Source organism: Buteo buteo, chromosome 18 (genome assembly GCF_964188355.1).
Source record: "Buteo buteo chromosome 18, bButBut1.hap1.1, whole genome shotgun sequence".
NCBI classification, from domain to species: domain Eukaryota; kingdom Metazoa; phylum Chordata; class Aves; order Accipitriformes; family Accipitridae; genus Buteo; species Buteo buteo.
Window position 1 is genome coordinate 4,560,396 of NC_134188.1, and position 26,745 is coordinate 4,587,140.

The following is a 26,745-nucleotide window of genomic DNA, read 5'->3' on the forward strand; positions in this document are numbered from 1 at the left end:
TTCTGCCCCATCTTTTGGGTTTGCTGAGACCGGTGGGACAATTCGTAATTTGGGAAATTTACTGCAGGCTGGGGTCTGTGCTCAGTGCTGAGCAGCTTATTGCTGCTGATATTGAGGTGAGTCTCTCCCTGTATTGTAGAACCAGTTCAGTTATTAGGTGGGACTTCATGAACCTGCAAAGTTAGCCTAAAATTTACCCAGGTGGCGTAAATTTTACTGGCATTGCAAAATTTTGTTGTCTCGGGAAATGAGGACTGTGTAATGAATGAGGAGTTCTACTGGGGGGGGGGTTCCAGGTTAGGGTCTGTGGGACAGCACTGAAACCGCCAGGCAGGAGTCGTCTCGTCTGCGCTGCCACCACCTGCATCATTGGCATCCTCCTCCCGTGTCCTGCGATAAATGAGGCCGTGGCCCCGCAAACGCCGCTCTCCTTCTCCTCTCAGTCCTGGGCCTTCCCACGGCTTCGGCTGTGCTCAGCGAGCCAGGGACCCGGTGAAAAATCTTGCAGGAGGACGTTATCAGGCACATTCCCGAGGTGGCATGTGCCCTGGTCCCTTTTTAATCGTTGTTGGCAAAGCCTGAGGAACTCTGTGCTCTCAGCGGGAGGGCAGGGCAAGGGACAGGGTGTTGGAACGGGGCGGACCTGGCGCGTTAGAGAGCGCGTGTTTGCTGCTGTGCCTGAACCACTGGCAGAAACGTTCCTCCTAGCGCATGCTGAAGCATGACACCGTAATGGAAACATTGCAAACCACGATCCCTGGTCTCCTGGGAGCCCCAGCCTTACGGGAAAATGAATCCATGGGATTTTTGATGCAATTTATAGCATGTGAACCATAGTCGGGTAACCCAACCAACCAGCCCTGCTGCCAGGAGGCTAAGTGGCTGGCGAGCTTCAGTCTTTACCGTAATGGGGTAACCCTTTAATGGGGTTTTGCTTTGTTTTCCATTTATTCCAGTTTCCATGTGCACAGACATACAGAAAACACTGCAGGACACACCGGTTCGTATGCACCGGCCCATATGTGCGCTGGCGCATATATTTATTATCAGGAATATATTACACTTATCTGTACATCATAACTGAAATAATACAAACTCTTCCTGTAATCATTAGCCACATAGTAAACGGGACCACAGAACTGCTGCGTGGGAAACTGTACAGAGGCTCCTCAGCGTGTCCATGGGACACAACCACCATCAGTGCAGAGACATAAAATACCTGATTTTTGCACTTGATAGTTTTTCCTTTCCTCCCGCCCTCCCCGCCTGCCACCACCGTAAGTCTTTGCCACCGTGCATCTGCCGAGTTAACCCCTCTGTGCCAGCAGCCACAGGAGGTGCCGTCCCAATGGGGCCAAACGGCGCCTTCTGGCAGAAAAACGGAGCTTTCCTCCAGCTCTCCCAGCTCTCTGTGCCCCCCTGCTCTCCTGCCATCCCACTCGCTCCCAGTGCCAGTCTCTGGAGCCCCTTCAAAGCAGCTGTAGGCTGGTTTTATTGGCGCTGCAGCCTTCTGGGTTGATTAAAGATTAACCAAATCAAACTGCTGCTTTTTTAGAGACACAGGGGCAATAAAAACCCTTTTCTGCTTAGCGCTGGCTGCCAAAGGCCACCTTACTCTGCCAAATGGGAAAGCCCCCACGGGCGCCATGGCTTTCGGGAATTTTCCAACCCCCTGAAAGCAAAAGCTTCCCCTTGCTTGCCTTTGAGCAGGGACGGCCAAGGAGCAAGGACTAGGGACTTGGCCCCACACCGCTGGGGATGCCAGGCTCGCCTCGCATGGTTGCAGCTCCCTGGCCATGGAGACGGGGGTCTTCATCCCGTGGGAACAACTGCCCCACTCAGGGGCTGTTCCCTTCCTCCCGGGGCTGGGATTTTGTTTCACACCTCCTCCGGCATGCAGAGGCAAGGAGGGACAGGAGAAGAGCAGGAAGAAGGAATAACCTTTTTGGGGGAAAAAAGTGTTTCTGGGCTTGCACCAGAAGGAACCACCCTTCACAGCCCCACAGGGATGGGTTGCTGGGTCCTTTCTGGTCAGGCAAAACTTCCTGCAGCTTTGCTAGCGATCGGGCAGGCCCCAGAGGCCATGCCAAGGAAGAATCCAGTGAGAGGGCAGGATTGGGAGGCAAAAATTAGATGGGAAAGGGATTGGCAACGATACCAAATGATGGTGGAGGTGGGATCAGTCCCAGTTTTCCCACCATAAAAGCCCCACTCCCAATTCACTGCTGGAAGCATCTCTTGCATATGCATTTAAACCAACAATGTGATAAGGAAAGCACCAGAAATAGAGGGAAAGAGTGAATAAATTAAAAAAGGACCGGCTCAGCCAGACTGTCCCGAGCCAATAATATGCTCTAGTGGGTTTAGCATGGTGTCGTTGCAAGAGGCAACGGTTTTAAACTAAAAGAGACTAGGTTTAGATTGGACATGAGGAAGAAATTCTTTACAGTGAGGGTGGTGAGGCACTGGAACATATTGCCCAGAGATGTTGTGGATGCCCCATCCCTGGAAATGTTCAAGGCCAGGTTGGATGGGGCTTTGAGCAACTTGGTCTAGTGGAAAGTGTCCCTGCCCATGGCAGGGGGTTGGAACTAGATGGTCTTTAAGGTTGCTTCTAACCCAATTCATCCTATGATCTCATTGTTATCAGAATTGCATTGGTGGGATGAAACATGACAATGCAGTAGGTATTGCAGATATCTGTGCATTTAGCAAGTATGAAAGTGATTAAAATTGTACTTGGCAAGAAGGGGCTTTGTGTGCATGTGTGTGCTAGGTATCTGTCTTACTTTCAGGTTGTACTTGCTGGACACACTAAAAATCTAGTAATGCATTTCAACAGTAGTAGTTGGTGTGCCATGATCTATTCTAACAAGATGCTCAATTTACTCAGTATCACAGTATCATGCAAAAGCTGCTACAAAAATAAATTTCTCTAAAAAGGAGAAAAAAAAAAATCACCTTGTTTTTTTCAAAAGCTGTGGAGCAGGCCACAGGTGCTTTGACGGTGATTGAAGCTGTATCTAAGCTGCAGTCTGTGAATCCTGAGTACTTCCCAGGAAAGCTGAAGCACAGCTGACATCCGAGCAGTACGGCAGGGCTGTGCAATCCCACCTCCGCTCACCCGGGTAGGAAAGCTGCTCCCGCACCCCAGGGGTTTGCTGCACCCACCGTCTCCCGCTTACTTTGACCCCCCCCGTGTTCAGAGCAGGAATGCACACAAGCTGGATAGAAAAGCATCCCACAGATCTCTCTTTTTTTTTTAATTATGCTCAGAGATATATTTTTTTTTCTTGCTAGCAGTGTCCCACCAGAGCTGCCCCTCGGCCTCACCACCCCCTCGGGTGGGGGGATCACCCCGAGCCTGGGTGAATTTTTTTGCGTCTAGGCAGGGAAGTTAAAGGTAGTTTAGCTGCTCTTTTCCACGAATCTTAAAAGTGCTCCGTAACTTTGGGTAAGCTTTAGCAATGTGAAATAATATATATGTGGAAGGAAAGAAATTCTGACCTCATTTGCGCCCATGTAGTCCTCTGTGCTCTATCTGGTGTTTCAGGTGGGAGGAGGCTAGAGCTCTAGCACGTGCCTGGTATCTCATCCTAATACTGGAAACGTCTTGGCCAGCAAAGGTCAAGGATGAACAACTTACTTTCTCCTTCTTGCTTACAGGACTTGAAATAAATCAAAATGGACAGGAACCTACAACCAGAGATTCTGATCATATCCAAACCAGGACAAGGTAAAACTAAGAGAAGATCTAACTAGGATTTAAAGACACTAAAATTGAAACACGTTACCCAGTAACCTCTATCAAATTCGCTAAAACCCTCAGGTTTCTCATCTCTAGCCTATCATCTCCACTTACAATATCGATGCTAAGAGTTAAAAAGCAGTGAATGGTATGCGTATCTTTTCTGGTGTTCAATGCAAAGGTGATGGTTTCAAAGGCAGTACTGTCTCAGAATTTCAAAGTCGCTGGTGTTCATGTTACATAGAGTACCACTTGGTGGTCATTTGGAAGGCGCTTCTAATTCTGTGTAACTTTCTTCTAGGTTGGGTATAAATATTCCTGGGAGGCTAAACAGAAATGCATTTCGTTTAGATACAAGTCTTAGGCACGAGTTAGAAAACTGCTGACTGTAATGAAAATATATCAGCACTTAGTAGTATCCAATAATATAAAAAAATGCAATTCAGAACATCTTCAACTACATATATATGTGTGTGCGTCTATATATATAGGTATAAAGGTACAATACGTACATGTATATAAACACAGACACATATACAGAAATATTCACAACTTGAACTGTATTTGTAACTAACCTGAAATACTGCAGCAAAAGTTCATTCTGATGAACCATTAATATAGTATTTTCCAACTTTTGGCTCTAACCATAGTTAAAATGTTAACACATCAAACTAAACGTTTTGCTATCCTAACTTTCTGCTGTCCTATCTTTTTGCTATGTTTTTGCTACCCTAATCAACGTGTCAGAACCAAGAGCTCCTATATGGGGACTGTAAGAGTACCCTGCCTAGTGTAAAGCTATGCAGCTACCGAGCATGCTTGCAGCCATGAACCCTGGGTGCCTGTTGATGGTAATACTTCCTTGGATGGCAACATTTAGCAGATTGGAAATGCGTAAAAGGCAGGGGACTTTTGGCACGCAGGTGCCGAATCATCGCCGCAAGGTTCTGACTTTTGCCGGAGAGGAGTTCCCTGACGAGCAGCGATAAAAAGAAGTGGACGATGTGGGTGGGAGTTTCACGGGGCTCACAGCATCTCCCTCTTGCAGCTTCCAGAGGAGCTCTTCGTTAGTCCTGCTCAGCTTCTTCTTCTCCTCCACTTCTTTCTCAACATACTCTTGAAGATTGGCGTTCTCCTCTGACAATTGCCTGGAGAGGGAGGCAGGACATAGAGTTGAAAGTAGCAAAAACGCAAGGCTGCAGTGCACTGCAAGAACAGGTTTCTCCACTTACGGACAGAGCGGGTGGAGAAAGTAGGGGGAGAGGGAGCGCTGGCCGTCCCTGGGAGGTGTGGGTTTGGGAGCAGGGTGGGAGCTGAAGAGAACCCCATCGGTCCCCACGGCGGGCGGCCAGGACCGCAGAGCACACCAGCTCCATGCCGGTCCCACGCTCATGCCCAGCCTTGGCACCTGGAGAGGACTTCAGAGCTGGCCCCAGACACTTAGCTTGGGGATGTAGGTAGGCGCAGTGGTTTCAGTCGTCCTCTTCTCATCAATACTTGCTTGTGGCTGAGCCGGTTTTGGCCGAGCCAGTTTTGGCCCCCTGAGAGCTACCTTGCAATGAAGCTGATTGATAGGGGCGTTCCATCCCCCCCATTCAGCGCGTGGAGGAAGCGGCATGGGGTTGTGGCCTCTGTTTGCACACCCTGTTCGCTGGCACAGCAGTTTCTACCTGGGAATGTGCTCATAAATCTCCACGGAGGCAAACCCACCCCCAGATAGAGCCCAGAGTCAGAGGGCACTGGTGCTCCCTGCAACATGCAATGCCTTGGATGGGACTTCTGTTCCTGCACCAAGAAGACAAGGGACTTCAGAGATCACCCCAACGTGGCCTGCCCCAGCAATGGCACCCCTGCAGATAACCAATAAGCAGCACAAAGTGCAGGTGGGCTCCTTAAATCCTGCTTTCTCCCTGGCTTCAACGCCTGGCTCCAGCCACCTTTGCCCTGTGGCGTTTCACAACCCAGAAGCGCTTGCAGTGCTGTCCCATTTTTTTCCAGAGCAGCACAGCAGCTAGAGCAGTCCCCAGAGGGGAATAGTCCTGGGTTTTAGACCTTCTTCTGTCTGATTGAGGACAAAAATCCAAAAAGTCCCAACTCTGTGGAGAGCTGTAACGCTCACCCTTGTTTCTCAACCCTGCCACCAAAGCTGTGCCACGAGCGAGGGAGCATTTGTGGGACAGCAGAGCAAGAACAAAGAGGTGAGACTGAGCAGTTGCATCCCTGATTCTTCCAACCAGCTGCTACTGCATGCAAAGGGAAAGGAGCCTGTGCTCCCCATTTTAACTGATGTCCTGATGCAGAATTCAGCTCAGCTTTGAGGCCTTCCCCTCTCCTCTGTAAAAAAGTCCATGAAGCTATGGGTCCTTCTCCAGCTCCTTTCTCCTTGGTCCTAATGAACCTTCTATTCCTGACTGCAACACCAGGGAAACCTCACCAGCAAGGACCAGGGAGGTGTTTTCCCCGGAATGCCCTATAGCCTGATGGCTTTTTGGGAGGCGAGGCATGGAAATCTCCTACGGGCACCACAACCTTAGTGAGTCTTGTCTCATCTAACCAGGTGACTGGTTTTAAAAGGAACGGGGCAGTGCAGGCAGACTGGGGGACCTGATCGAGATGTGTTTTGGGCATGTGCTGGCAACACCGCCATCCCGGAGGATGCGTGCAGGAAAACCTGGCTTCTGCAGCCCCATTACGCTTGGGCAGGAGCCAGGTCCTGATGTGATCAGCCTGGGGCAGCTCTGGGCATGTACCTAACCTGATCTACAGGCAACTTTTAGAATTTTAAAGAAAGAAACAGGGAGGCACCTAACCTCCCCCTAGGTTATTTCCAGGGTTCAGCAGCAGCTGGGTGTGGATTTTGGATGCACACATGAAATTCTGCACAACTCCTTTTCTGGGTAGAGCCTGACAGCCATAGCAGATGTCACGGGCTGCTGGTCCACTCTCTTTGTGGCATCAATAGTCTCTGAGAGGGTGGGGTTGGCATTTCCAATTTTGTTTAAAAAATATTTTTAAAGAATTTCTGCCTTTTTAGCCTCAGTTCCTACAGAAATGGAGCTCAGGTGATCAAGAATATGTCTGTCCTTCTCCCACTCCCTGAAAGTTTTGTTCCATGAAGCAGTGGCTAGCAGAGTCGAAGGATTAAAAGACACAAGTTGGCAAAAGTTTTCAGAAAGCTGCTTGTCTGGTAGAGGAGGAAAATCCTATTCATGGTCCCATCGGGGAACCAACTGTGGCATGAGCTCACAGTCTAATAAGCATGAAAAAATCCACATGGGAGCTCACCCTGAAGAAATAACTCCATAGGAAACCGCTTGCTACACATGGAATTACTTTTTCTTTTGCAGTGTCTAAGAGAGGCCATAAAAGTTATACACAAAGGCCCACTACATCCTTTTCCAGCCTGCACTGGCTGAGAAAAAAAAAAAAAGCACATGCCTTCCTTGCCTTTGTGTGGCTTAGTGTGTGACTGGCTGGTAAAGCTCATCTGGGTACTGGGAACAGGCTAGTCACACCAGCACAGACCTGAGAGCACGGTGAAGGGCTCAGCTCCCTCCCCTGCTAAAGGCACCGCTTGGACAGGAGACAAGCGCACCCATCAGCACGTATCAGCCTCCTTTATATTGGAGGGTTAGTGCCGCTTCCTTGAGGTACGGTAGGATGCACGGTATCGGTGACCTCTGGAGTCGCTCACGCAATAGACTTTGTGGCACTAATGCCCACTGCAATTTAGTGGCAGAGGCAGGCTGCAAGTTCTGCGCGTGATCTGCAGGTAAGTAGCGAGGCGTTTGAGCAGAAAAGAGCCTTGCAGCTCAGGACACACCACGCAGCACGTGGACGCGTCCTCCAGAGAGACCTGCTTTGGCACCGGGAGGGAGAAAGGAGCTGCTGCTTGTTGCGCTGCTTATTTTAGCCTCGTTCATGTTGTGCTGGGAATTTACATGGTGTTACCTGATGTGATGTGACTGGGCACAGGCAGAGACAGCTTCATGCCACCCAGGTTCAGAGGCAGCTCGCACAGCCAGCCGTGCCGGCACCTTTCAGCAACACCTCTGCCTTCAGCTCGAGACGGACAGATGCAGCATCGCTGCTTATAAAAGATACAGATGCCCCTTCAGCCCCTCTTCATTGTTCCGGCAGAAGAAGGAAGAGAGGCAATGTAAAAGCAAATGTGTTCTATTTAAGTTTGTATCTGAGATGATATATGTTCCAATTTTAGACCTAACCCATCTAGTGAAACCTTTATCCCCAGCACTGCAGGCTTAGGATCAGATGCGTTCTTCTGCCAGCCTCCTGACAATTCAAGCAGCTGTAAGAAATCACAGCCATAAAACTACAGAGGTCTGCAGGGGCACACTGACATGAGAGGGATGCAAGGGAAGGTGCTTGAGTTGTGCCCTCGACTCACATTAAATCCTCCCCCAAAAGGCCCAGAGGTCAGTAGGTGCCTGGGCTATGCCAACAGACACCCTCCTGGGCATCTTCATCTCTAGGGTGCTGGAAACTACCGTTCCTCAAACATCTCCAGTCCAAAGGACCAAAAAAATGCTAGTCGATTTGGAGCGAGAATCCAAGATGTTGGGAAATCAGGTGATTTACTCAAGTGCTTGGGGAAGTCCCAGCAGAGGCTCTGTGGAGCTCCTTGTCCAACGCTGGTGCATGATCTACCTGCAAGGTTCTTTTTTCCTTTGCACGTGCCCTTGGCTATGATTGGAAATAAGTCCGTGGTGCACCCTTCAGCACCCCTGATGCCTCTGGGTCTCTCCTGCTGGCTGTGCCGCAAAGGCTGGCTTTGCTCTGGCTCCCATCCCTCCTGCTCCCCTCCCTCCTCTCGCTGCTGCTGAGCTGCCACAGCCGTGCGGGCACGCAAACTGCAAATCAGCAGAAACAGCTCTAATCCACTCTGTTCGCCAGCAAGGGCGGCTCCCTGAGCTCCTTCACGCTGCACTGCCCAGGCAATGCCAGTACAACAGAAATGAGCAGTCGGGGCGGCTACTGCTGCCAGGAAAATGCATGTTTTAGTAACTCTGACTTTAAAGCCCTGCCTGACACTGTCCCTATAGCTGTCCCCGAACTGTTGCTGTTGAAAACGACCGTCCTCTAAGTTGACTTTCCAGGCCAACCTCAAGTTCAGCATTTCTCCCAAAAGATGTTCTTCAAAACCAGTACCTACGTAGTTAGGAGCAAGAAGCAAAGCGCTGCAGCCAGACGCTGGCAGGGAGTGGAAGGTGCTATTTGCCCGGCCAGAGACAAGCAGCTGCAATGCGGAGACGCCGAGCGCTGACCCAGGCACCCTGGCGACTGTCGCAGGCGCGGAGAGAGACTGCCACGTCCAGACCACAATTCATCCAGCCCAGAAGCAGGTGTCTCAAACCGGTCTGGTCAACCAGACCTTAAAAATTCCTGGGTTTCCTCCCCAAGCACAGAAAGGCTGTAGACATCCACCTCAGACAGTGACATGTATGTTACAGGTATTTACAATCAGGTGAGAGGAAACATAATCCTCAGCCCAATCTGAATGTTAGGGCAAGCAATGGTGCCTTTTAAAAATATCTACATGCAGGAGACAATTTTTAAAGGCTGAATCATTAATAAAGGAGACACAAGAAAGACAAAAATTAAATTAAATCAGAGATGAGATGCCGAAGCTTTAAAAAGTCAGCTGAAAATTAAATTGCACTTTGGGGGAATGGCATCATTTCTGGCAACAATGACGGCTAGGCAGCTGGTGTGCTGGGACAAGTTCAGCTCTAGCATCTCCCCTGGTACCCCTTCTGCCTGGCTCCAGCTGCGGTCTCTTGCCTTACAGCAGACTACAAACTCTCTGGGACAGGGACTGTCCTCCCCTTCTCTATTTCTATACCACCTAACACAAGGAGCCTTGTCACTCTTGTCAAGTTGTGACAAGGGTGCAGACAGTGCAGATGAAAAAAGCCCACCAAAGGATAACCCCGCCTGGGTGACAGTGGCATCGTTAGGGTGTCTCTCCTGAAATTGCCTCGTTTCCCATCCTCGTTACCCACTGACTAATGGGTCTCAGGGCACTGACACTGAGATCAGAAGCCACTGGCAACTTTGCTCTCAGCAGCATGTGAAAATCATGGAAATACACACACAGATACGTGGTCTTCCTTATGTTAAAGTAAGCAAACCCTGATATAAAAAGGAATTCTTAATAAAACAAGCATATCAGGACACCAATACAATTTCAGGAGGAAATAAGTTTTTCCCCTTCTGAAATAAATGTCAGCCTTGGGCAGTTCAGATCTGCAGTCTCCTTTCAAGCTCAGACAGATTGCAAATATCAGCACAAACCTTGTTATGACAGTATTTTGCTCAATCCTGGCTCTGAGTTCTTCATTCTGCTGTTGCAGCATGGTGATTTTTTCTTCCAGTTTTAAATTTTTTTCAGCCTGCAATGAAAGGTTTGTTAAGTCTGAAGAAAGCCCAACACCTGATCCAAAAGAATTTGTTCTTTATCTTTATTCAGCCCTAGAGCAACCTCTAAAATTTGAGGATAGATGGAGGTGGTCCTCCTGACTGCAGCTGAAACTTAGAGGTCTGACTCAACACCACATCATACTGGTGAAGTAAGTGGGGTCATCAGCAGAGCACTGAGTGGGGACAGAGCTGAACTAGCCCTTACTTCTAACTGAGGAGGAGGAGGGTCTTAGTCTTGTCCAGCACAAATAAAAAACATCTTCCTCGGTGGTGCCACCACAACTTTCACCCCTCGGGAGCCAGCGTTACCAGCCGTTGTTCTTGGACGGGGAGCTGGTGGCACTTGGGGACCGTGGGGATGCCCAGCACGGAAAGGGCACTGTGGTGTGAGGGGTCAGTCTAGCGACGAAGGAGGAGTACAAGGTGGTATGACGTGCATCATCCAGCCTAACTAACCTCATCAGACGTAAATTTCTGGCCTCCAACCTCTAGGATTACAATACCCTGGTTATGGGGAGGAAGGAGTTACCCACCAGCGCAGATGATGCCCAGCAGCAGCCTTTGACATGAGGTGGGCTGCCCTTTGGAGACACTTCTCTCCACTGCTGACAGTGTTGGCTTAAATGACAGCCTTGAACTAGACATTTAACTTTAAGCTACAATTAAGTGAAATTAATCCTATCCCAAGCATAGGTAGCTTTTACTAAGGACAGTTCAAGGACAGAGCTTGAGGATGTCAATAGCACTGTATTAAAACATGAGTAAGATGTTTATAGGCATGTACCACAACCTCAGATGCCCTCTTTTCCCCAAGTTTTGAATCTGACATACTTCATCACCTTAGTTCTTAGTTTTCCAGCAGTTTGAATTTTGCTGAATTCAACAATTTTGGAAGAAAACAAGATATCGCAGGGTAACCTTATCTCTGTGTGAGCTCGGTTATTGAATTTCCCAACCTTTTATAAAGCACCGAAATATTGTGCACTGGAGTTAGCAATAACTCACACTTAATGGCAAAGGCATCAGTTTTATGCTGTGGTTTCCAGCCTATGCAGGTAACCGTAAAGGATACTCCTGATTCTCAGATATTATGGCCTAGCCCAATATATTCTGTTAGAGCAGAACAAGGATTTTGTCCCCATTTTGAAATGCTTTGAGAGAGGAATCATCGTCACGGGCACCCTCTCTGCTTCCTCAAAAGTTTGAGTAAGCAGCAGCTATGCCAGCATGAAGCATGGAGGAGACCTGTGCGTCTCCTTCCCCCTCCAGTGCAACCCTCACCCTACACCACTCCTCTCCTGCCACCTTCATTTCCAGCCTCCCTTTCAGCTGACAAGGAGCCAAGCCTGACCCTGTTTTTGACATGCCCTCCTGCTCCCTTATGAGACACCCCATCTTTCAGAGCATTTGGAGATGCCCTGTAGATGTTCTGGCAATTATAAAAGTAGATCTTTAAACAGAAAGCAGTTGTGCCTTTGGACCACAGTAGACCCGGTGTTTTACTGTGATAAAGGGCAGGAGCAGGACCGTGCGCTCGTATGTGGTTAAATAGCAAAAGCAGCTAAATGACCAGGAACTATGTAGGCTGTTGTTTGGGATTCTTTTTTCAGTATAACACTACAGTGCATGTTTTCAGATGCTAGCTTAGCTCCAGGAGCAGTGTGTTGGAAAGAGCACAGTTAACAAGCCTCAGTTGTAAAGAGGCACTTTTCTCTACATCCACTTACTCAAGCATCTGTTCAGCAAAATAATCATCAGAGTTCTCAAATTTCCCCGTAAATGGAAACAAATCTTGCTGAATGCTGTGCTGAACCAGCTGTCCCGGCTCCCCAGCTGAGGTAGTGCCTCATCCTGTCAACACACTATATGTTTACTGTCACTGTAGGTTATGCCTTATAAAATGAATCCCCTTTCCAACAAAAAATGTAATTGATGGTGAACTGGGGAGTTCTTTGTTAGGGACCCCCACAAGCAAAGGATGAGAAAACAGCATAAGCTGCAGAAAAGCATTATGTTAGCATTGGAGAAACCTTTCCTAGCACAAGCCTTGCTAGGAACTGCTTGCTGAATATTGCTAATTCATACTCGCAGCTGGGAGCTCCCTGCATGAGCAGCAGCAAGACACACACGGCTCAATCTTCCTCCACTTGCCCTCTCCAGCCCTAAATGGTTACCTGACTCCTGTGGGGCCATCTGGTGCAGGCTGGTGTATGAAATTAAGCCCTGGACTACCACAAAGTTCCCCTTCCTCTGTTCTTCCTACACCACTCGCCTCGCTAACGTAACAGGCTGAACAGGTAGTGCATGAAAAAGCAATACAGATGAACAGATGTGTGGCAGAAATCAAGGGTATCGTGGGTGGGTGAAGGCATGGGAAAAGATCCCAATTTCTGAGTGAAAACCTGAGACATGGTACAGTAGAAGTAGCTATGTAGGCTGACAGTGGAACAACACAATATATAGCCATTTATGAATCTCTTTGACTGTGTCTTGCCCCAACTTCATGTGTTTTCTCACCCCTTTTAAGTTCATCTGCTGTAACACAACTTTTACTTTATATTACCTCTGTGGTGTCTCCTCTGGAAGAAAAATGACAACTCACCTGTTTTTCTAGCTTCATAATCATCTTCTCCTGTTCGTGAATCTGATGGTTCTTCATTTCCAGAACATGTTTTAAGCTCTTCAGATCTTTTTCTAAGTGCAGATATGGAGCTCGTTCAATCTACAAAATACAGCAGTGATATGGGTATCTGTCAGCCTTCAACGCATCTTCAGCCATAAGATAAAGGTTCCTCAATGCACCCAGTGGTTCAAGAGTCTCAGTGATAGGAAAACCAGCTGGGGCTGGGCCTCCACAGCCCATCTGGACCCTGATATTCTCTCCTAGACCATTTCTTTGGCCGGATAGCCAACGGTACCTTTCTTTTGACCAGCCTCATGGCTAGAAGGATGGGATGCCAGGTTGTTCAGCAACCTCATTCCTACTCATAGCTTGGGAACTGCATGAGGTGTTTTATGGTTGTGCAGGGATTTTGGCTTGGGAAAAGTACAAACATGGAACTGAGGAACTGAGGACAAGGGGGCTGGAGGTGAAAACTACGGTGTTCTGCCTTGCCTGCACCGCTGCCTCCCAGTGCCTGTTAACAAAGATCAGATCTGGTGGGGAAAGTTCCTCTTCTGCTTGAGAACTCCAGATGTAGGGGATACTAGGGTTCAACTCATGGGCAAAAGGTGTGCTGTGAATTATACTGATATACTGTTGCTGACTTAAGCTGTTCTGGATTTTTCCCAGTGTAACTCACTCCAGTGAACTGCCTGGTGGTACTTGGCATTAACATCACTGTGACACAGCAGAATTTGTCCTTTCATGTAAATTAAATACTGCGGTAGAGGTGGAAAGGGACTGATGCTAGCTGTTTCCCACGGCCAGGTCTATTTCAGACATTTGCACTCCTTTCCTAAAGAGTTCTCTCACCTAAAAACTCACTGAGCCCCTTGCTCACCCCACTATTTTCATTCTGTCCCCTCTGTCACATTGACACAGCTGCCCATGGGGCTGTGCTGTGAACACACTGAAACACCCCAAGTTAAAAGAAAACTCTTTTTGGAGAGCCATTTCAGGGTTATTTCATTTCAGATAAATAATTGCAGTGTGTGTTTACTTACACACTGTAAATAAACAGCATGGCCCCAATAGACAGCAGTTGACTGAATACTTCATCTGACAGGGCTGTCCCCTGCAAGTCCAGAGAAAAATGCAGAAATACAAAGGATATCAAAGAAGTTGCTTCAGAAGGCACAAAAAAAGAAACATAAATGTGAAAAGACAAAAAATAAAGAGAAAGAGGAAGAAGGGAAAGAAGAATAGACAGCAGTAAGGACATACTAGATGGATCTAATGGAATGTTTTGGAAACAGAGGTACAAATAAATGCTGGGTGAAAGAATAAAGAAAAAGAAGTAAAATCAGAAAGTGATGGATCTAGGCTAAGATTTCTGACTCCCCCTCAGAGCTCAAGATCTGGGGTCTCGGTTGGGACCTGCCCCCCTGTCCCGGGGGTAAGGATCCCATTGCTATCCGCTGAATCGCATGATGTGAGTCATACTTGGAAACACGTAGCTTGATGACCGTACAGTTACAGTTGCCATCTACCTTCAGTTGTTCCTCGGTGTTTTTCTTCAGAGCCTCTTCAAATCGGTCTGCTTTGGCCTTAAGAGATTGGTTCTGGAAGGTGAGGGTGTCTATCTGGTCCTGGAGGGAGACACACCAATGAACACACCAACTTTTTATCACCCCTCTTACATTCATACAAGTCATTCTGCACTGTAAAACCATGCGGGGAGCTGAACAAGGCTTAGAAACCTCTGCAAGGTGTATTTTTTACGTAAGGCCACATGAACATCCAGTGAAGTTTTCGATAACCCAGTGCCTCAGGGAATCCTGAAATCCCTGCAGTGCCTGCAGCTGGCTGACACTGGCTGGCACTAGTTCATGAAATGTCTTTGATGCTAAATCACCCCATCGCCTTGGGCTGGATGAGAACGAGCATGTCCTTCCTTAAGACAGCTGGCATTTATATCATGGGCATGAAAGAGATCATTTGTGCGGTCCCTAGAGTCTGAATGAGGTAGTAGATACCCCATCCCTGCTTCCTTCACTTTTCTAGGCTTCTGACATGGTGTGACAATGCGTTAGTGGTGTGGACTTTTTAAATGATTGTCGTTTCATCTCAGAGCTATACAGAAGAACAACATATTATTTTAAGCAACCATATTTCTGTTACAATGAGAGGCATTTTTGTTACCTCTCTAAAAAAAACATCTGTAAAAGCCACAGTTGCTGTGAAACTGGTATTCTTATCTTTCATTTATGTAATTTCTTGGCCGCAACACTACATCAGCGCTTATTGCAAAACTGCCGACATGCCTCGAACTTTCACAGCCGCATGAGGAAGGCCGTGACAGTTGCTGCGTGCAACAGTATGTGTTAGGGGTTTTAAAAATTGTAAAAGTCATCTCTGCCTATGAATCAAACAAAGCTTGCACTATTTGCTGTGGCATCTTTACTTGTTCACACAAGATTTCTGAACTTAGCATGAATCACAGGGGCACGCTTCTGCCCTCTGCTCCTTGGGATTTCTTCATCTAGAGAGTGAGAACAGCATGGAATTATAAGAAGGGCTGAAAAAGCCATGATGATCTTGAGCTTGGTGTTAAATAGTGGGATCTGGGAGATGTGATTGTGCGTTGCCCTCCGGTGAGAATGGAGATATGTCTACACCATGGGACTGGCTCCCCAAAATTAAGGCAGAGGGGAAGTATTTAAAGCACAAGCACAGGGCCAGGCAGGGAGAGGTCAGCGTTTCTGAGCCCTGGGGGTACCTGCCGGAGGGTACTGTGTAGACAAGGTGATGCTCACAGCCACCGCAGGTGCCAGAACCCTCCCCACCGTGCAGGGAAGAGCTCCAGTTTGCTCCTTGTGCTGGGCCAGCAGCCAGCAGGGTCAGAAAGACATTTCTTTGCTTTATCCAGCTGCCTTTTCCTCCCTTTAGGTTTGCCCTCTCTTTCAGATAGTTTGTATTTTGCTGAACCAGCCAAGGGGGAGGAAAAAAACCACACCTGAGGGTGCTGGGTCTCAGTTTGGAGAGGCAGAGGACAAGAGGTACTATAGCTGGTAAGAAACACCAGCCTGGTGTGCTGGCAGCTGGCAACGGGGCTGGGGCTGCCCCATCGGCTGCTCTGCAGCATCATTACAGGGGTGGGAAAATAATGAAACTGCTAACCTGGAGTGACAGCCGCAGTTTTTCAAAATTCTCTTCTAATTGTGCCTTTTCCAGTTTGTGAGCAGTAGTCAGTTCTGGGGAAGATACACAGACATGACATTGCTAAGTGGAGTCCAGCAAACCAGGGTCCGAGAGCACAGACATCAGGAGCCAAGCGCAATTCGGGATGCAGTTTTAGGGCATGGTGGTTGAGTAGGAAATTAGTAGCAATATGCTTTGTGACCTTAGGTGAATTGTTTTGAGGATCAGGATTTCCTGATCTTTCACTGGTTGCTGGTACTTCTGTTTCTACGTGACCAGATTCTGATTTTTCAGAACTGCTCAGAATTCCCGGCTCCTGGGGACTCTGATCTGAAAAGGGTCGGTCTGACAATGGGTCATTCACCAGTTCAGAGTGAGTATCCTCAAATCAAAGATTTTAAAATTAGATATATTTAAAAGCTTGGGTTTCAATCTTATTGCAGAGATGGGGGGGAGCAACTCAGATGCAAAAATGCAAATGACAGTGCTTCTCCAGGAGCTGTGGCAGATGACCTGTGACGTTTATTCCATTAGTGAGATTGACAGAGCCCGAGGACAAAAAAGTCCTCTATTTATATGACATGATTTAAGGTTTCACTACTAGAACAACTCACCCTGGACTTAATAATAACCAAAAGTTTAATAACCAAAGTAAGTAGAATAAAGTTTAATCTCTAAACCAATGGCATCAAACTGTCAGCCAGTATAGTATTAGCATCTACCTTTTTAGTATATGATGGACCCTCTATTTTTTGTGTCTTTACCCCCAACCCCATGGGGTTCTGCTCCCTAACCTTTGCTCATTAGCCACAATAACAGCAGAAAGAATACTAATGCTCTAGAGCCGCAGCTGCTGCAATGCCTCTTCCATGCACAGGAGGGCATTTCATACCCACACCAGGAACAGGGAGCGCAAACTTCGGCTACCAGAGCCTTGATAAACCACAGCCGAGTTTTATCATCAGAAAATACTAACCAAAATGGACAGCTAAGAATATCCTCAAGCAAGGAACAGCTTTGTTTTGTTTTTGTTTTCAAAACTGTATATGTTAATTTAAAAATGGTATGCTAGATACCATCTCTGCCTATGAGGGAGGGGAATAGACTGTTCTCAGCTCACGTTATGCTCTGGACTGTGTCTCTAATTGAGATAGTGCAGAGCTGAACAATATGGCTTTGGGGAAAGTTGTGGGAAAACCTGCTACCGCTATTTAAAAATTAGACCCTGATGCTTATGTGTAAAAAAAAACCAACAGAGGGAGATTGTACAGATAACTGTTAAATGTCAGCTAAAGCACGTACAAAGACATGTATTTAGGTACTGAACTGGTAGGGAGGAAACAGCTCTGTCTGCAGCACCAAATCCCATGGAAAAACTGTAACACAAAATAAAGATAACGGTGCTGAGGTGCAGATTTGCACCAGTGGGTGGCTTTGGCCTGCTCAGCATGGCCAGACTTCTGCCACTGAAAATGATGAGTCTTGTTTTTAGAAGCAGTGTAGGCATTTAAGCGCCTAAATTCAGAGATGTTCAATGAGCTCTAGCCTCCTGAGCACCTGAGGATTAGGCTCTTGAGAAAAGTCTGTGTGTGAAGTGAGGTGGAATTTGGACTCTATGTTCCGCAACCCAGGGAGAAAGCCTTATCGTTGGCCCAAAGACCCCTCAGATAGTCTCAGGTCCAAGTTAGAAGCTGTACACACTGCACACAGTTCTCCCTCACCCCTAGCATGAACCTGGTGGTCCACCCCACGTGAAAGCACTAGGCCAACACCAATCTTCTGTATCATCTGCTCTGGAGGAAGAAAATCCAGGCTTACATGACCTCACTACCATGCTAATTCCTGCTCTAGAATAGCTCTGTAGCCATTGGGTTGTCTTTGGCTTACCTTGAATCTTGCAGTCATTCTCATCCTGCAGTACTGTAATGGCGACTAAGTGGTTATTTTCCAATTGTAACATTGCAGCTTCGTGTACAGCTGTGATATCTTCCACCTGTTCCAATGACAATGAATGGAGACATGGATACAGGATTAGACATGCTGTGGCACGCTGACAAGCCACTGCTAGAAAGCTCCAGTGAGCTGGAAACAGTAAAGCGATCTACTGAACGTGTCACTTCCAGCACCTGAGCAGCTTTATTCATTACGAAACAGGCATGTTGATGCCTTGAGTGGTAGCGTGTAGTCACTGCTGATAGTATTTTTGTTCTTTTAACTTAGCGGTGCTAAAAGAGGCACATAAGAAAGCAAAAGGCCAAAAAGCCCTTAAGCGAAGAAGCCATTTATGAAATGCTCAGAAATCTCAACATTCCATTAATCTAAATTATATGAATGACCTGACTCCCTCTGATGGTCAGATAAACATGCACAGTTCCGAGCCATCCTGGTTTTTGTCTTCACGGCACTTTGCTGCAGTGATTTTTATTGTAAGGTCTTGAATTAACTTCCACGGAAAGTGCCTATGAATTATTCATAGTTGTAAAATATTTATTTCTAGTGAAACATTGAAATTATTATCAGTGGGTATGTAAAATGAATTGCAATCTATCACACTTTTACTTGAAAAAGAGTATCCTACAAATTCATCAATACCCAAATTCCTATGTCCGTTTGAATCATGTATCTTGAGTCCACATGACAGCACCTTTTTCAGTGCAGACACAAGAGTTTTCAGGTTGGTGTGAAAGTAAGCAAGACAACAGTGAAGCCACAAAACTTTTTCCCCATCTCATATTGAGGCCAGAAAGAGGTCCTGATGCTGCAAACTGCCCAACAAACGGCACCGCACACCACACTGCACACATCCATCACGGGAGCCAGGGATGCAGCTGGAAGAGGACTGGGGGCAGCGGGTGTTCCTGTGCACCCGATGGGTTTGGGACTCCTTCAGTACAGTGTTTGTTACTAGACTCGGCTAAAGGCAAAGTGAGATCATTAATGATGGTGTTTTGATATGCATCATTAAAGAAAATACAGTGAGAAGTGGTGATCAAGGTTAAGGCAGTGGTCCAGAGCAGTTTCCAAATGCAATGCATTGATTTGCTTTTCTGGGTTTTGTAATCACAGTGATCTTATTCCCTACATTTAACACATTATCTGTGATACCTGGCAATGCAGAAGATCAAGGATCAAACTATTTTATTTTTACAATGAAGCAGCTGTTCACTGCAAAGTGATCTGACTTTAAATGTTTTTTTTGCTCACTCTTATGTTAAATAATGCTAGAATGTTACTGCAGCTGAGCATGTCTTGACTGGGATAAATGTTATTTCACTTCATTTAACTGTCAAACATATGTGTTAGATTACTCAACAGAAGCAAAATTTCCAACCGTATCGGGGAAAGCATGCTGTTAAAATGAAAGATAGGCATTTAACATGGAATTTAAAACTATCCAAACTCATTTTCATAATCACGTGGGAGACAACTTAGTGGTGAAGAACCGTTTGCAAAACAACGGGGACTCAGCCTGCTGATACTTTGCATGAAGGAGTAGGGAAGGGGGGACTAGGTGACTCAATGGGCTACTAATGAGATAGGGACTATCACTTCACTTTTCCCAGAGCACTACATCCTTGTGCATGATGTCTGTGTGCTGAAACCTCATGAGCATTGCCGTGTTCTTTACCTCGCCTTTGCTTAAATCTTTATGCATACTCTAATTGCTTCTCAGCTGAGCAGCACCCCATAGGAATGATTACGCTCAACTCCAACGTCTTCAGAAGGTGAAGGGGTCTCCTTTCACTGCCACCATTCTTGGCAGGTTATTTATCTGTAAAGCCAATTAAATATGTTCCAAATGGTCTGCAGGGATTTTTCTGTCTTCTGTGCGTTTCATATCCACATCCCAAATGACTGTTTTTAATCTTCCAGTGTGACCTCCTGTCTGCAGGATTTCGTAGCAATTTTTCATAGCAGATAGTCTACTTGGCACCGGGAAGCAGATCTCTTGGACACTAATTCCAGCTTCGCCACTAACTTACTTTATAGGCTTGATCAACTCATTTAACCCATGTTATGGTTATTTCTGGCTATAAAAAGAAGCTTAGGTGGGATTTTTAAGGCTTAATACAGTAAAATAAAGAGGAGGCTCTAGTGGGAGGAGTTCAGTAAATTGGTGGACAAAACAGCTTGAGCTGTGCAGCTCAAGCAAGAAACACTGGCAAGCTTTGCAATTTTTCCCTTAGCTGCAAGGAAATATGAGAAATATTGGGATGCATTGGCACACATGACCGGTCTGTGAGGAGTTTGTCTCTCATGCTCTGCTATGCTGAAAGAGCTGCCTCACCTCCTCAGAGGCAGTTGAACCTCCAAAACCTGACAACTGTGTATCCAAAGAAACAACAGCTGGCTGATATTAAACTAAACGGTGACTACAGCAATGCAGTGTGGAAGACTAAGTTGTGATTGGAAACCATGAAAGTGGGATGACTACCTTCCAAATTAAATGCGTGGACACAGAAATACATGCAGATCCATGGCTAAAAGGATTTTGCTATTGTTATTGCCTTCATGAACGCAAGCTCAAATCCCCCCCCCCCCCCCGCAGATGGACAGCTCAAGGACAAGGCTTTTCTCATGTCCAGCGTAAGAGCTCTTTAGCTCATGGGTTAGGTGCCTCTGCACAAATGCTGGCCAGTACCAGCACCAGCTCAGCAGTGTCAGAGCTCAACAACTCTGGTCCCTCGAGCAGGCTTGCTCGTTTTGGCATGCTCTGAGCCGGGTGCTTCTCCTCTTCCTCCGAGCAGGGAGAGGAAGAACCGGAGGATTACAAACCCTTTGGGTCAGCAGCTGTTATGGATCCTTATTCCTCACGCACCTTGGTTCTTAGATTAACAAAGTTAGTCCTTTTCCTTGGCCAAGAAATATTGCTGGTGAGCAGCTTTCCAACCTGGCCCGTGAGCCTCCTCCGATCCAAGAGTGCTCAAGACAGGATGGCTGTACGACAGAGTAGGAATTCAAAGGGAAAACCTGCTAAAACTCATCATGAGAGGCTAATGGAACCACAGATTGAAAAGATGGGCTCAAACTCCAAGATACTAGGATCACAGCAGCACTTTCAAAGCAGCGGAGAGAAATGTTTGTGTTATCTTCAGTAATTAAGGGAACAAAGAGCTCTGGAGCAAACCAAAGGGCTGGAGGAGAGAGAACTATTTGCCCCACGGAGCGAAAGATGTTTTTCCATTGCTTCTGTGTGGGGATGAATAGAATCACAACAGACGAGAATCTGAAAAAAACCCAGTATACTTCTAGTCAAGTCCTATGGTGACCTACATCACCCTTTCTTGCACTGACCAACTTGAGGGGAAAAACCCCACCATCTATTCTTGTGGTCCTGGGAGCTTGCAGAAACACTTCAAAGAGTAGCAGAGATAAGCCATAAACTATCTTAGCAAAAAATTAACTTGTGGAACAAATTCCTTCACAAATGCTAATGCCTGGTCATCCAGGAGAGGTAAGGCTTGCGGCTAGAGCTAATATCTTCTACTAGGCAAACTGACACACTGACACAGGGGAAGGAAAAAGAAAAAAACAAGGCTCTTGGGAACACCACCCCTCCTTCATATCAGAAACCAAAGCAGAAAATTTGAGGGGCATTGCAAGAAAACCAGCTTGCATAAACTGAAATGAGAACCAGAAGACATGGCTCAGCACAGCTTATAAGCACTTACAGAAAAAGATTTTGAAAAATCTGGTTTAGAACACAAAACCCTGTTTGACAGCACCTTTCAATGCATTTGAAAATCAATGCACTAACAGAAAAAGGTAATTCGTCCGGGACAAAACAGCCCAGTCGCATAAAGCCTTTATCAAACCAAATGGCACTGTGGTACCCAGGTGTCATGGTTTCACCACGCAGCCGCTCACTCACTCCTCCCTGCCCCGCTTTGATGGGATGGGGAGGAGAATCAGAAAGGAGAAAAGAAGAAAAATAAACGGAACCTCGTGGGTTGAGATAAGGACAATTTACTGGGACAACGCTTCGGTTTGTATTTGCACTCCCATCCCAGGAGTGTTTTACAGTACATCAAGTACGGGCAGTAAATGGTAGCGTTTGTCTTTTTAAAAATAGTTGACCTTAAAGACAGTGGGCTGCCGTCTCTGCTGTGCCGTGTTGGTGCTCTCTTCTCCCCTGAGCTCAGCACCAGCTAGCCCCTTTGACTGGCTCCTGGATGTCTCAGCTATGGCTGCATTGTGCCAGACCAGCCTTTACCTCTTAAATGGTCTAAGTTAGCTCGGGCACAGGCTCTGCTGATGGAGCTGGTTTGCTCCTGAGCCCACAGCTAGTGCTGTCATCGTCCATGGGGCGTGCCTGCGCGCTGCACCCCGCTGCAGCCCCTGCCGTCCGCCCCGCTCCCTGGGCACGAGCAGGGGGAGCAGCAGCTCTGGAGCCTCGGCCACAGGCTCCTGCTTCAGGCAGCAGCCCCGGAATGCGCACTGGAGATACCCTGAGATACAGAGCATGCAGACATAAAACCTTCTCCTCCACCTCTGGTCACATCCATCCATCTCACAGACCACACCTGCACTGCACCGTTGCTGCCAATTTACATTGCCTCAGAGAGTGAAAAATTCACCCTCTGCTACCCCCAGCTGTGCTGGGCAGTGGCAAAATCCCCAGGTTGGAGGGAGCGATGCTGACAAAGAGCAGGGGCTGTTGGCTGGGCTCACGTTTTGCAGACAACTGGCCCTTGCGCTGCATCATCTGAGTGGCATACCCACAGCAGCGGCGACCGCGGCGTGTCGAAGCCTGATGGCACAGATTGCAGAGTGCACCTGAGTGTGGCAGATACTCGTTTGAGAAAAGCCCTCATGAACTGTGGTGCTGGGCAATGGGTAAGAGTTGCAGCTGGAAAAATCAATCAGAACTGTATCCGCTGCTCGCTGAATGCAAAATGAGAAAAGGCCAGGTAAATTGCCATAATCCAGAGCAAGATGTTCTGCCACCAGGTGAGAGGTGCCTATAGGTGAGTTACAGTGCTTGTTTACTCCAGCTGTTAAAAATAAGACTAAAGTAGCTGCGTGTTAGAGTATTCCTACCTACATACAGAAAGCAAAGCAAGGAGAAACACTTGGGACGTACAATCTAAGTGATTAGACTGAACAGTGGAGCAGAAGTCAGGGAACCCAGAGTGCATCACCTGCCTGATGTTTAGGCTACATGTTGCATGGGCCCTATAGCTTCACAGTACTGCCCTTTAACTAGCATTGCAAATAACGATGAGCCGGACTCTGCTGGCCTTACCCGTGTTGAGCAGATTCTTGTTCAACCCTTGGTTTTGTATAGATTGACTACAATAGGTGGGTTGGGGAGCAAGTATGCATGGGGAGCAGAGCTAGTCTTACTATTTGTGTTGTAAAACATCCGGAAGCATGCGAAGACAAGACATGGCAATGTAATGTACTACTGTGTAGAAATACCAATAGGAATAATAGGGAGAAAAAGCAGTAAAGGTAGTCAGGAATATAGTTTTTCCAGTCATCAGTTCATTATCAGTGTCTTCAAGTTAGAGTGGTCAATATATTTCATTACCTGAACCCACTCGGTACTGGCATGGTCTACTCTTCAAAGGGAACAGGCAGAGACTGACCTGATCCTGATGCTGCAATTGGACTTGCTCCAGCTGCAGCCGGTGCTGTTCCTGCAGGCTCTCCTTCTTGGTGTTGTATTCCTCCTGCAGCCGCTGCTCCAGCACCTGCAGCTCCTCCTGCTGCCGCCTGCAAAGCTGCTTCACCTCCTCCTCGAAGCATCTCTCCAGCTCCTCCTTCTCGCTCTGTAGTTTCTTCCATCTCACTGTGTTGAGGGCTGTGGAGACAAGACCACACAGTCACGCTCTGAATGACTCAGGAGCAATCAGTGGCATCGGATCTGTTTGTACGGCACCGAGCACGGTGGTTCTCGCCGACTCTGGGGCTCCCGTGAATCTCGGACATCAACAAGCTCTCACTATCTCTTCTCTCTGTCCCACTCTCACACACTCATGCACACATGCATTTGTTTAAATAGAGGCACTGGCAAAGGATGCAAAAGCCCATGCAAAACTGGGGTCTGATGAAGTATAATAATAATAATAATAATAATAATAATAATAATAATAGTAGTAGCAGGGAACTCCATGGACCTGCAGGGTGACCGGATGTCCCGTCCTGGCCAGCACAGTCTTGGATCTACAAATCGAGGCTTTGGGGCTTTTACTTTGCCTTGGATATAAGAAACAGCATGTGAGACGATCACCTGACACAAAGCCTTTCAACTGGGGTACAAGATTTTTCTTACCGCCTTCTCTCAAGCCACAGTCTTGGCTAAGTCCCCACTTCCAGTGATGTGCCAGGAAGGCACAAGCTGCCTGGGCTTTCCAGGTGCATCCTGTGCACGTTATGCAGGGGGGGTGATTGGCCACTTGACCAGGAAAAGGAGATGCATCTCATATATCCCATTTTCCAACTGTTAGAAGCTGCTCATGCCATAAACCTGTCTTTTGCACCAGCTCCATCGAGGATGTCTTATTAACGCATACTTGCTTATAATATCTTTATATTCAAATACTATCTTGTGTGCTTCATGGAATCAGAGAGTGCAAATGAAAGGCTGGTACTGAAGACAATCAGAAAACGTCAAATTTTTAGTCCTGTGAACTAGCCCAGTGACAATGTCTCTGAATTCACAACCATGACTACAACTAGTTTCAGGAGGTGCAACTCCAACAGTTCCATCAAGTCAAGGATATTCAGTCTCTTTCCACCTATATTGTTCCCTGGGTCCCAGGACAGCAGTGTCACGAACACTGTGTCCTCGGCCCTTTGCTTTGCTAAAGAATGGTTGCAATCAATCCAGATATTGAAGACCTGATGCAAGTTGGACAAGGTCAGCCAGACTACATTTAGAGAGCAAGTTTGCTCACTTACAAAGATCTAACAGGTAAGAAGTGATTAAAATCATCACGACCATAACATTCAGAACAACACTAGGGAAGAAGAGATGTGTTTTTAATGGCACTGCTAGACTTCTTTCTAATTTAGACCCATAGGTGGTTTAGAAAAATGATCACCTCTTGAATATACCATCTGTATTAGCCACTCATCCTTCCTTTGCCTTTCACAATGCACGTGCCATGCACAAACCTGTATGGTGTTGTAAATCAGTGAACTGGAAGCAACTGTCTCCCTGGGTAGACAACTTCTGAATGCTTCAAAACCATATTTATCCTATGACCATATATTTGCTCAATTGCTGGCACCCCCTCCCCCCCCATGTTTTCCTGTCTCTTTCTACTATGGTATCAGACTGTGCTCATTTATTTTTTTTTCAGGACAGCAACAGTTTGTCAAAGTTACCTTACTGCTGTGACCACAGCTCATGTTAGGTGTACCCATGCAAGGTAGTTTGGGCACCCAAGCTAACCATCCCCTTCCCCACATAGCTATTTTTCACCCTGTTTAGAGCTCTGCTTCCACACTTACTGCACACCAATATCCAGACTTGCTGAGTATGTCCAGACAGATATCACTACTGGGGTCCTGTTCTTATCCTGAGGTTTTCCTTACAGAAAGAGAGAAAGTGAGCCTCAACCAGTGAGCTTAGCACCGCAGCAACGGCACATAGGAAGCTTTCCCACCTGCCTGCCTCATACCCAAAATGAAACGGTGCAGTTTATATGGACATTAGCTGAAATGTCTTGTCTCCTGGCAGTTTGGATTATAGCTCTAAACCCACTCTCTTGCTTTGTGATTTTTTATTTTCTTCGGCATGCAAAGCAATCCCTGAGCTGGAGGACAAGGGGCAATGCTTGCAGCTCTGCGTTGAGTAGAATTCAAACTTACTCAAGCTTTAAATTGGAGCTATAATCAACTCCGTCTCTCTCCAGCCTCTCTAATGAGATTACCCACCACACAGGGAGGGCTGGGCAATGAAATGACATGATCTAAGCAAAAGAAAATCCATCTGAAACACTTTCTGTAACCTGAAACACAAAACTATTTGCAGCTTGCAAGTCAAGCCCTGACGCAGGTGCAAAATGGAAGGAAGAGGAAAGCAGGGGAAGAGTGTCTGCATGGCACGTTCCTCACACACCCAAAAATGCTATTGGAGGCAGAAAATGAGGCCATTGCCCAGGAAATTTGCCCTATACTGAATATCAAACACCTCTAATGAGAAGGAGTGATCCCTACCACAGTCTCTCAGACTGAGACAAATGAGGCTAAGGACCGAAGTGGTGAGGAAAGACTGAGTCTCTTCTTAGACAGGAGATGGACCTTTGGGCCTGGCTCTACTGGGACAGGAGTAGCAGAAGGTGACACCTGGGCAGCCCAATACAAGGTCTGCGGCTCCCTCACCCAGCTGTGGAGCAAAGGAGCACGAAATTCTGACATTTAATTTCCATTAGTTTGAAGGGAAACAGCTGGTGTTCAAAACCTCTTTACTCCAGGAGTCTCACTGTTGCAGCTGAAAAGTGCTTATATTTATAATTTGTCAAGATGGGTGTCTTGAGTGTAGAATGATTGCTTGTCATGTTTTTTCTAGCCTTGGCATTTCTAGCAAAATACATGAGCAAATCTTATTGCATAAAATAACAAGTCCCTCAGCGTTTGTAGAAGCCACATTCCTCCTCAGGGCTGGGAAGGGAGAAGCACTTTCCTATTTCACTGCATGCTGGTTTCAGATGAGGTGTGATAATTCACAGCAGTGCTGGGGGTAAAGGTGGACAGTGTTATCTGAACCTAAATATTTTGCCTGGCTCCAGAAGGATGCAGG

At 46.9% G+C, this 26,745-nt stretch overlaps 2 protein-coding genes across 3 annotated transcripts in view; one reads left to right on the forward strand and one right to left on the reverse strand.

Annotated features, from left to right (window-relative positions):
• SLC7A1 (solute carrier family 7 member 1) overlaps positions 1 to 26,745 on the forward strand; it is an 80,371-nt gene that overhangs the window by 48,479 nt on the left and 5,147 nt on the right. Inside the window, exon 13 of one of the 2 annotated variants that reach the window (XR_012653505.1) lies at positions 3,667 to 3,736. Coding sequence is in view for 1 of the 2 variants with exons in the window: in XM_075050663.1 (XP_074906764.1) it covers positions 3,667 to 3,668 (2 nt within the window). In the remaining variant the exon portion in view is untranslated. Of the gene's footprint in view, positions 1 to 3,666; positions 3,795 to 26,745 lie in introns of those variants that run through there. The other variant, XM_075050663.1, reaches the window with a different exon arrangement.
• The window catches only part of MTUS2 (microtubule associated scaffold protein 2), a 310,632-nt gene continuing 284,987 nt past the window's right edge, over positions 1,101 to 26,745 (reverse strand). Inside the window, exons 11-17 of the mRNA XM_075050661.1 lie at positions 23,585 to 23,799; positions 17,880 to 17,985; positions 15,972 to 16,045; positions 14,342 to 14,440; positions 12,792 to 12,911; positions 10,064 to 10,161; positions 1,101 to 4,896 (exon numbers count right to left, since the gene is read on the reverse strand). Coding sequence (XP_074906762.1) covers positions 4,680 to 4,896; positions 10,064 to 10,161; positions 12,792 to 12,911; positions 14,342 to 14,440; positions 15,972 to 16,045; positions 17,880 to 17,985; positions 23,585 to 23,799 — 929 coding nt within the window. The 3' untranslated portion in view covers positions 1,101 to 4,679. The remainder of the gene's footprint in view (positions 4,897 to 10,063; positions 10,162 to 12,791; positions 12,912 to 14,341; positions 14,441 to 15,971; positions 16,046 to 17,879; positions 17,986 to 23,584; positions 23,800 to 26,745) is intronic.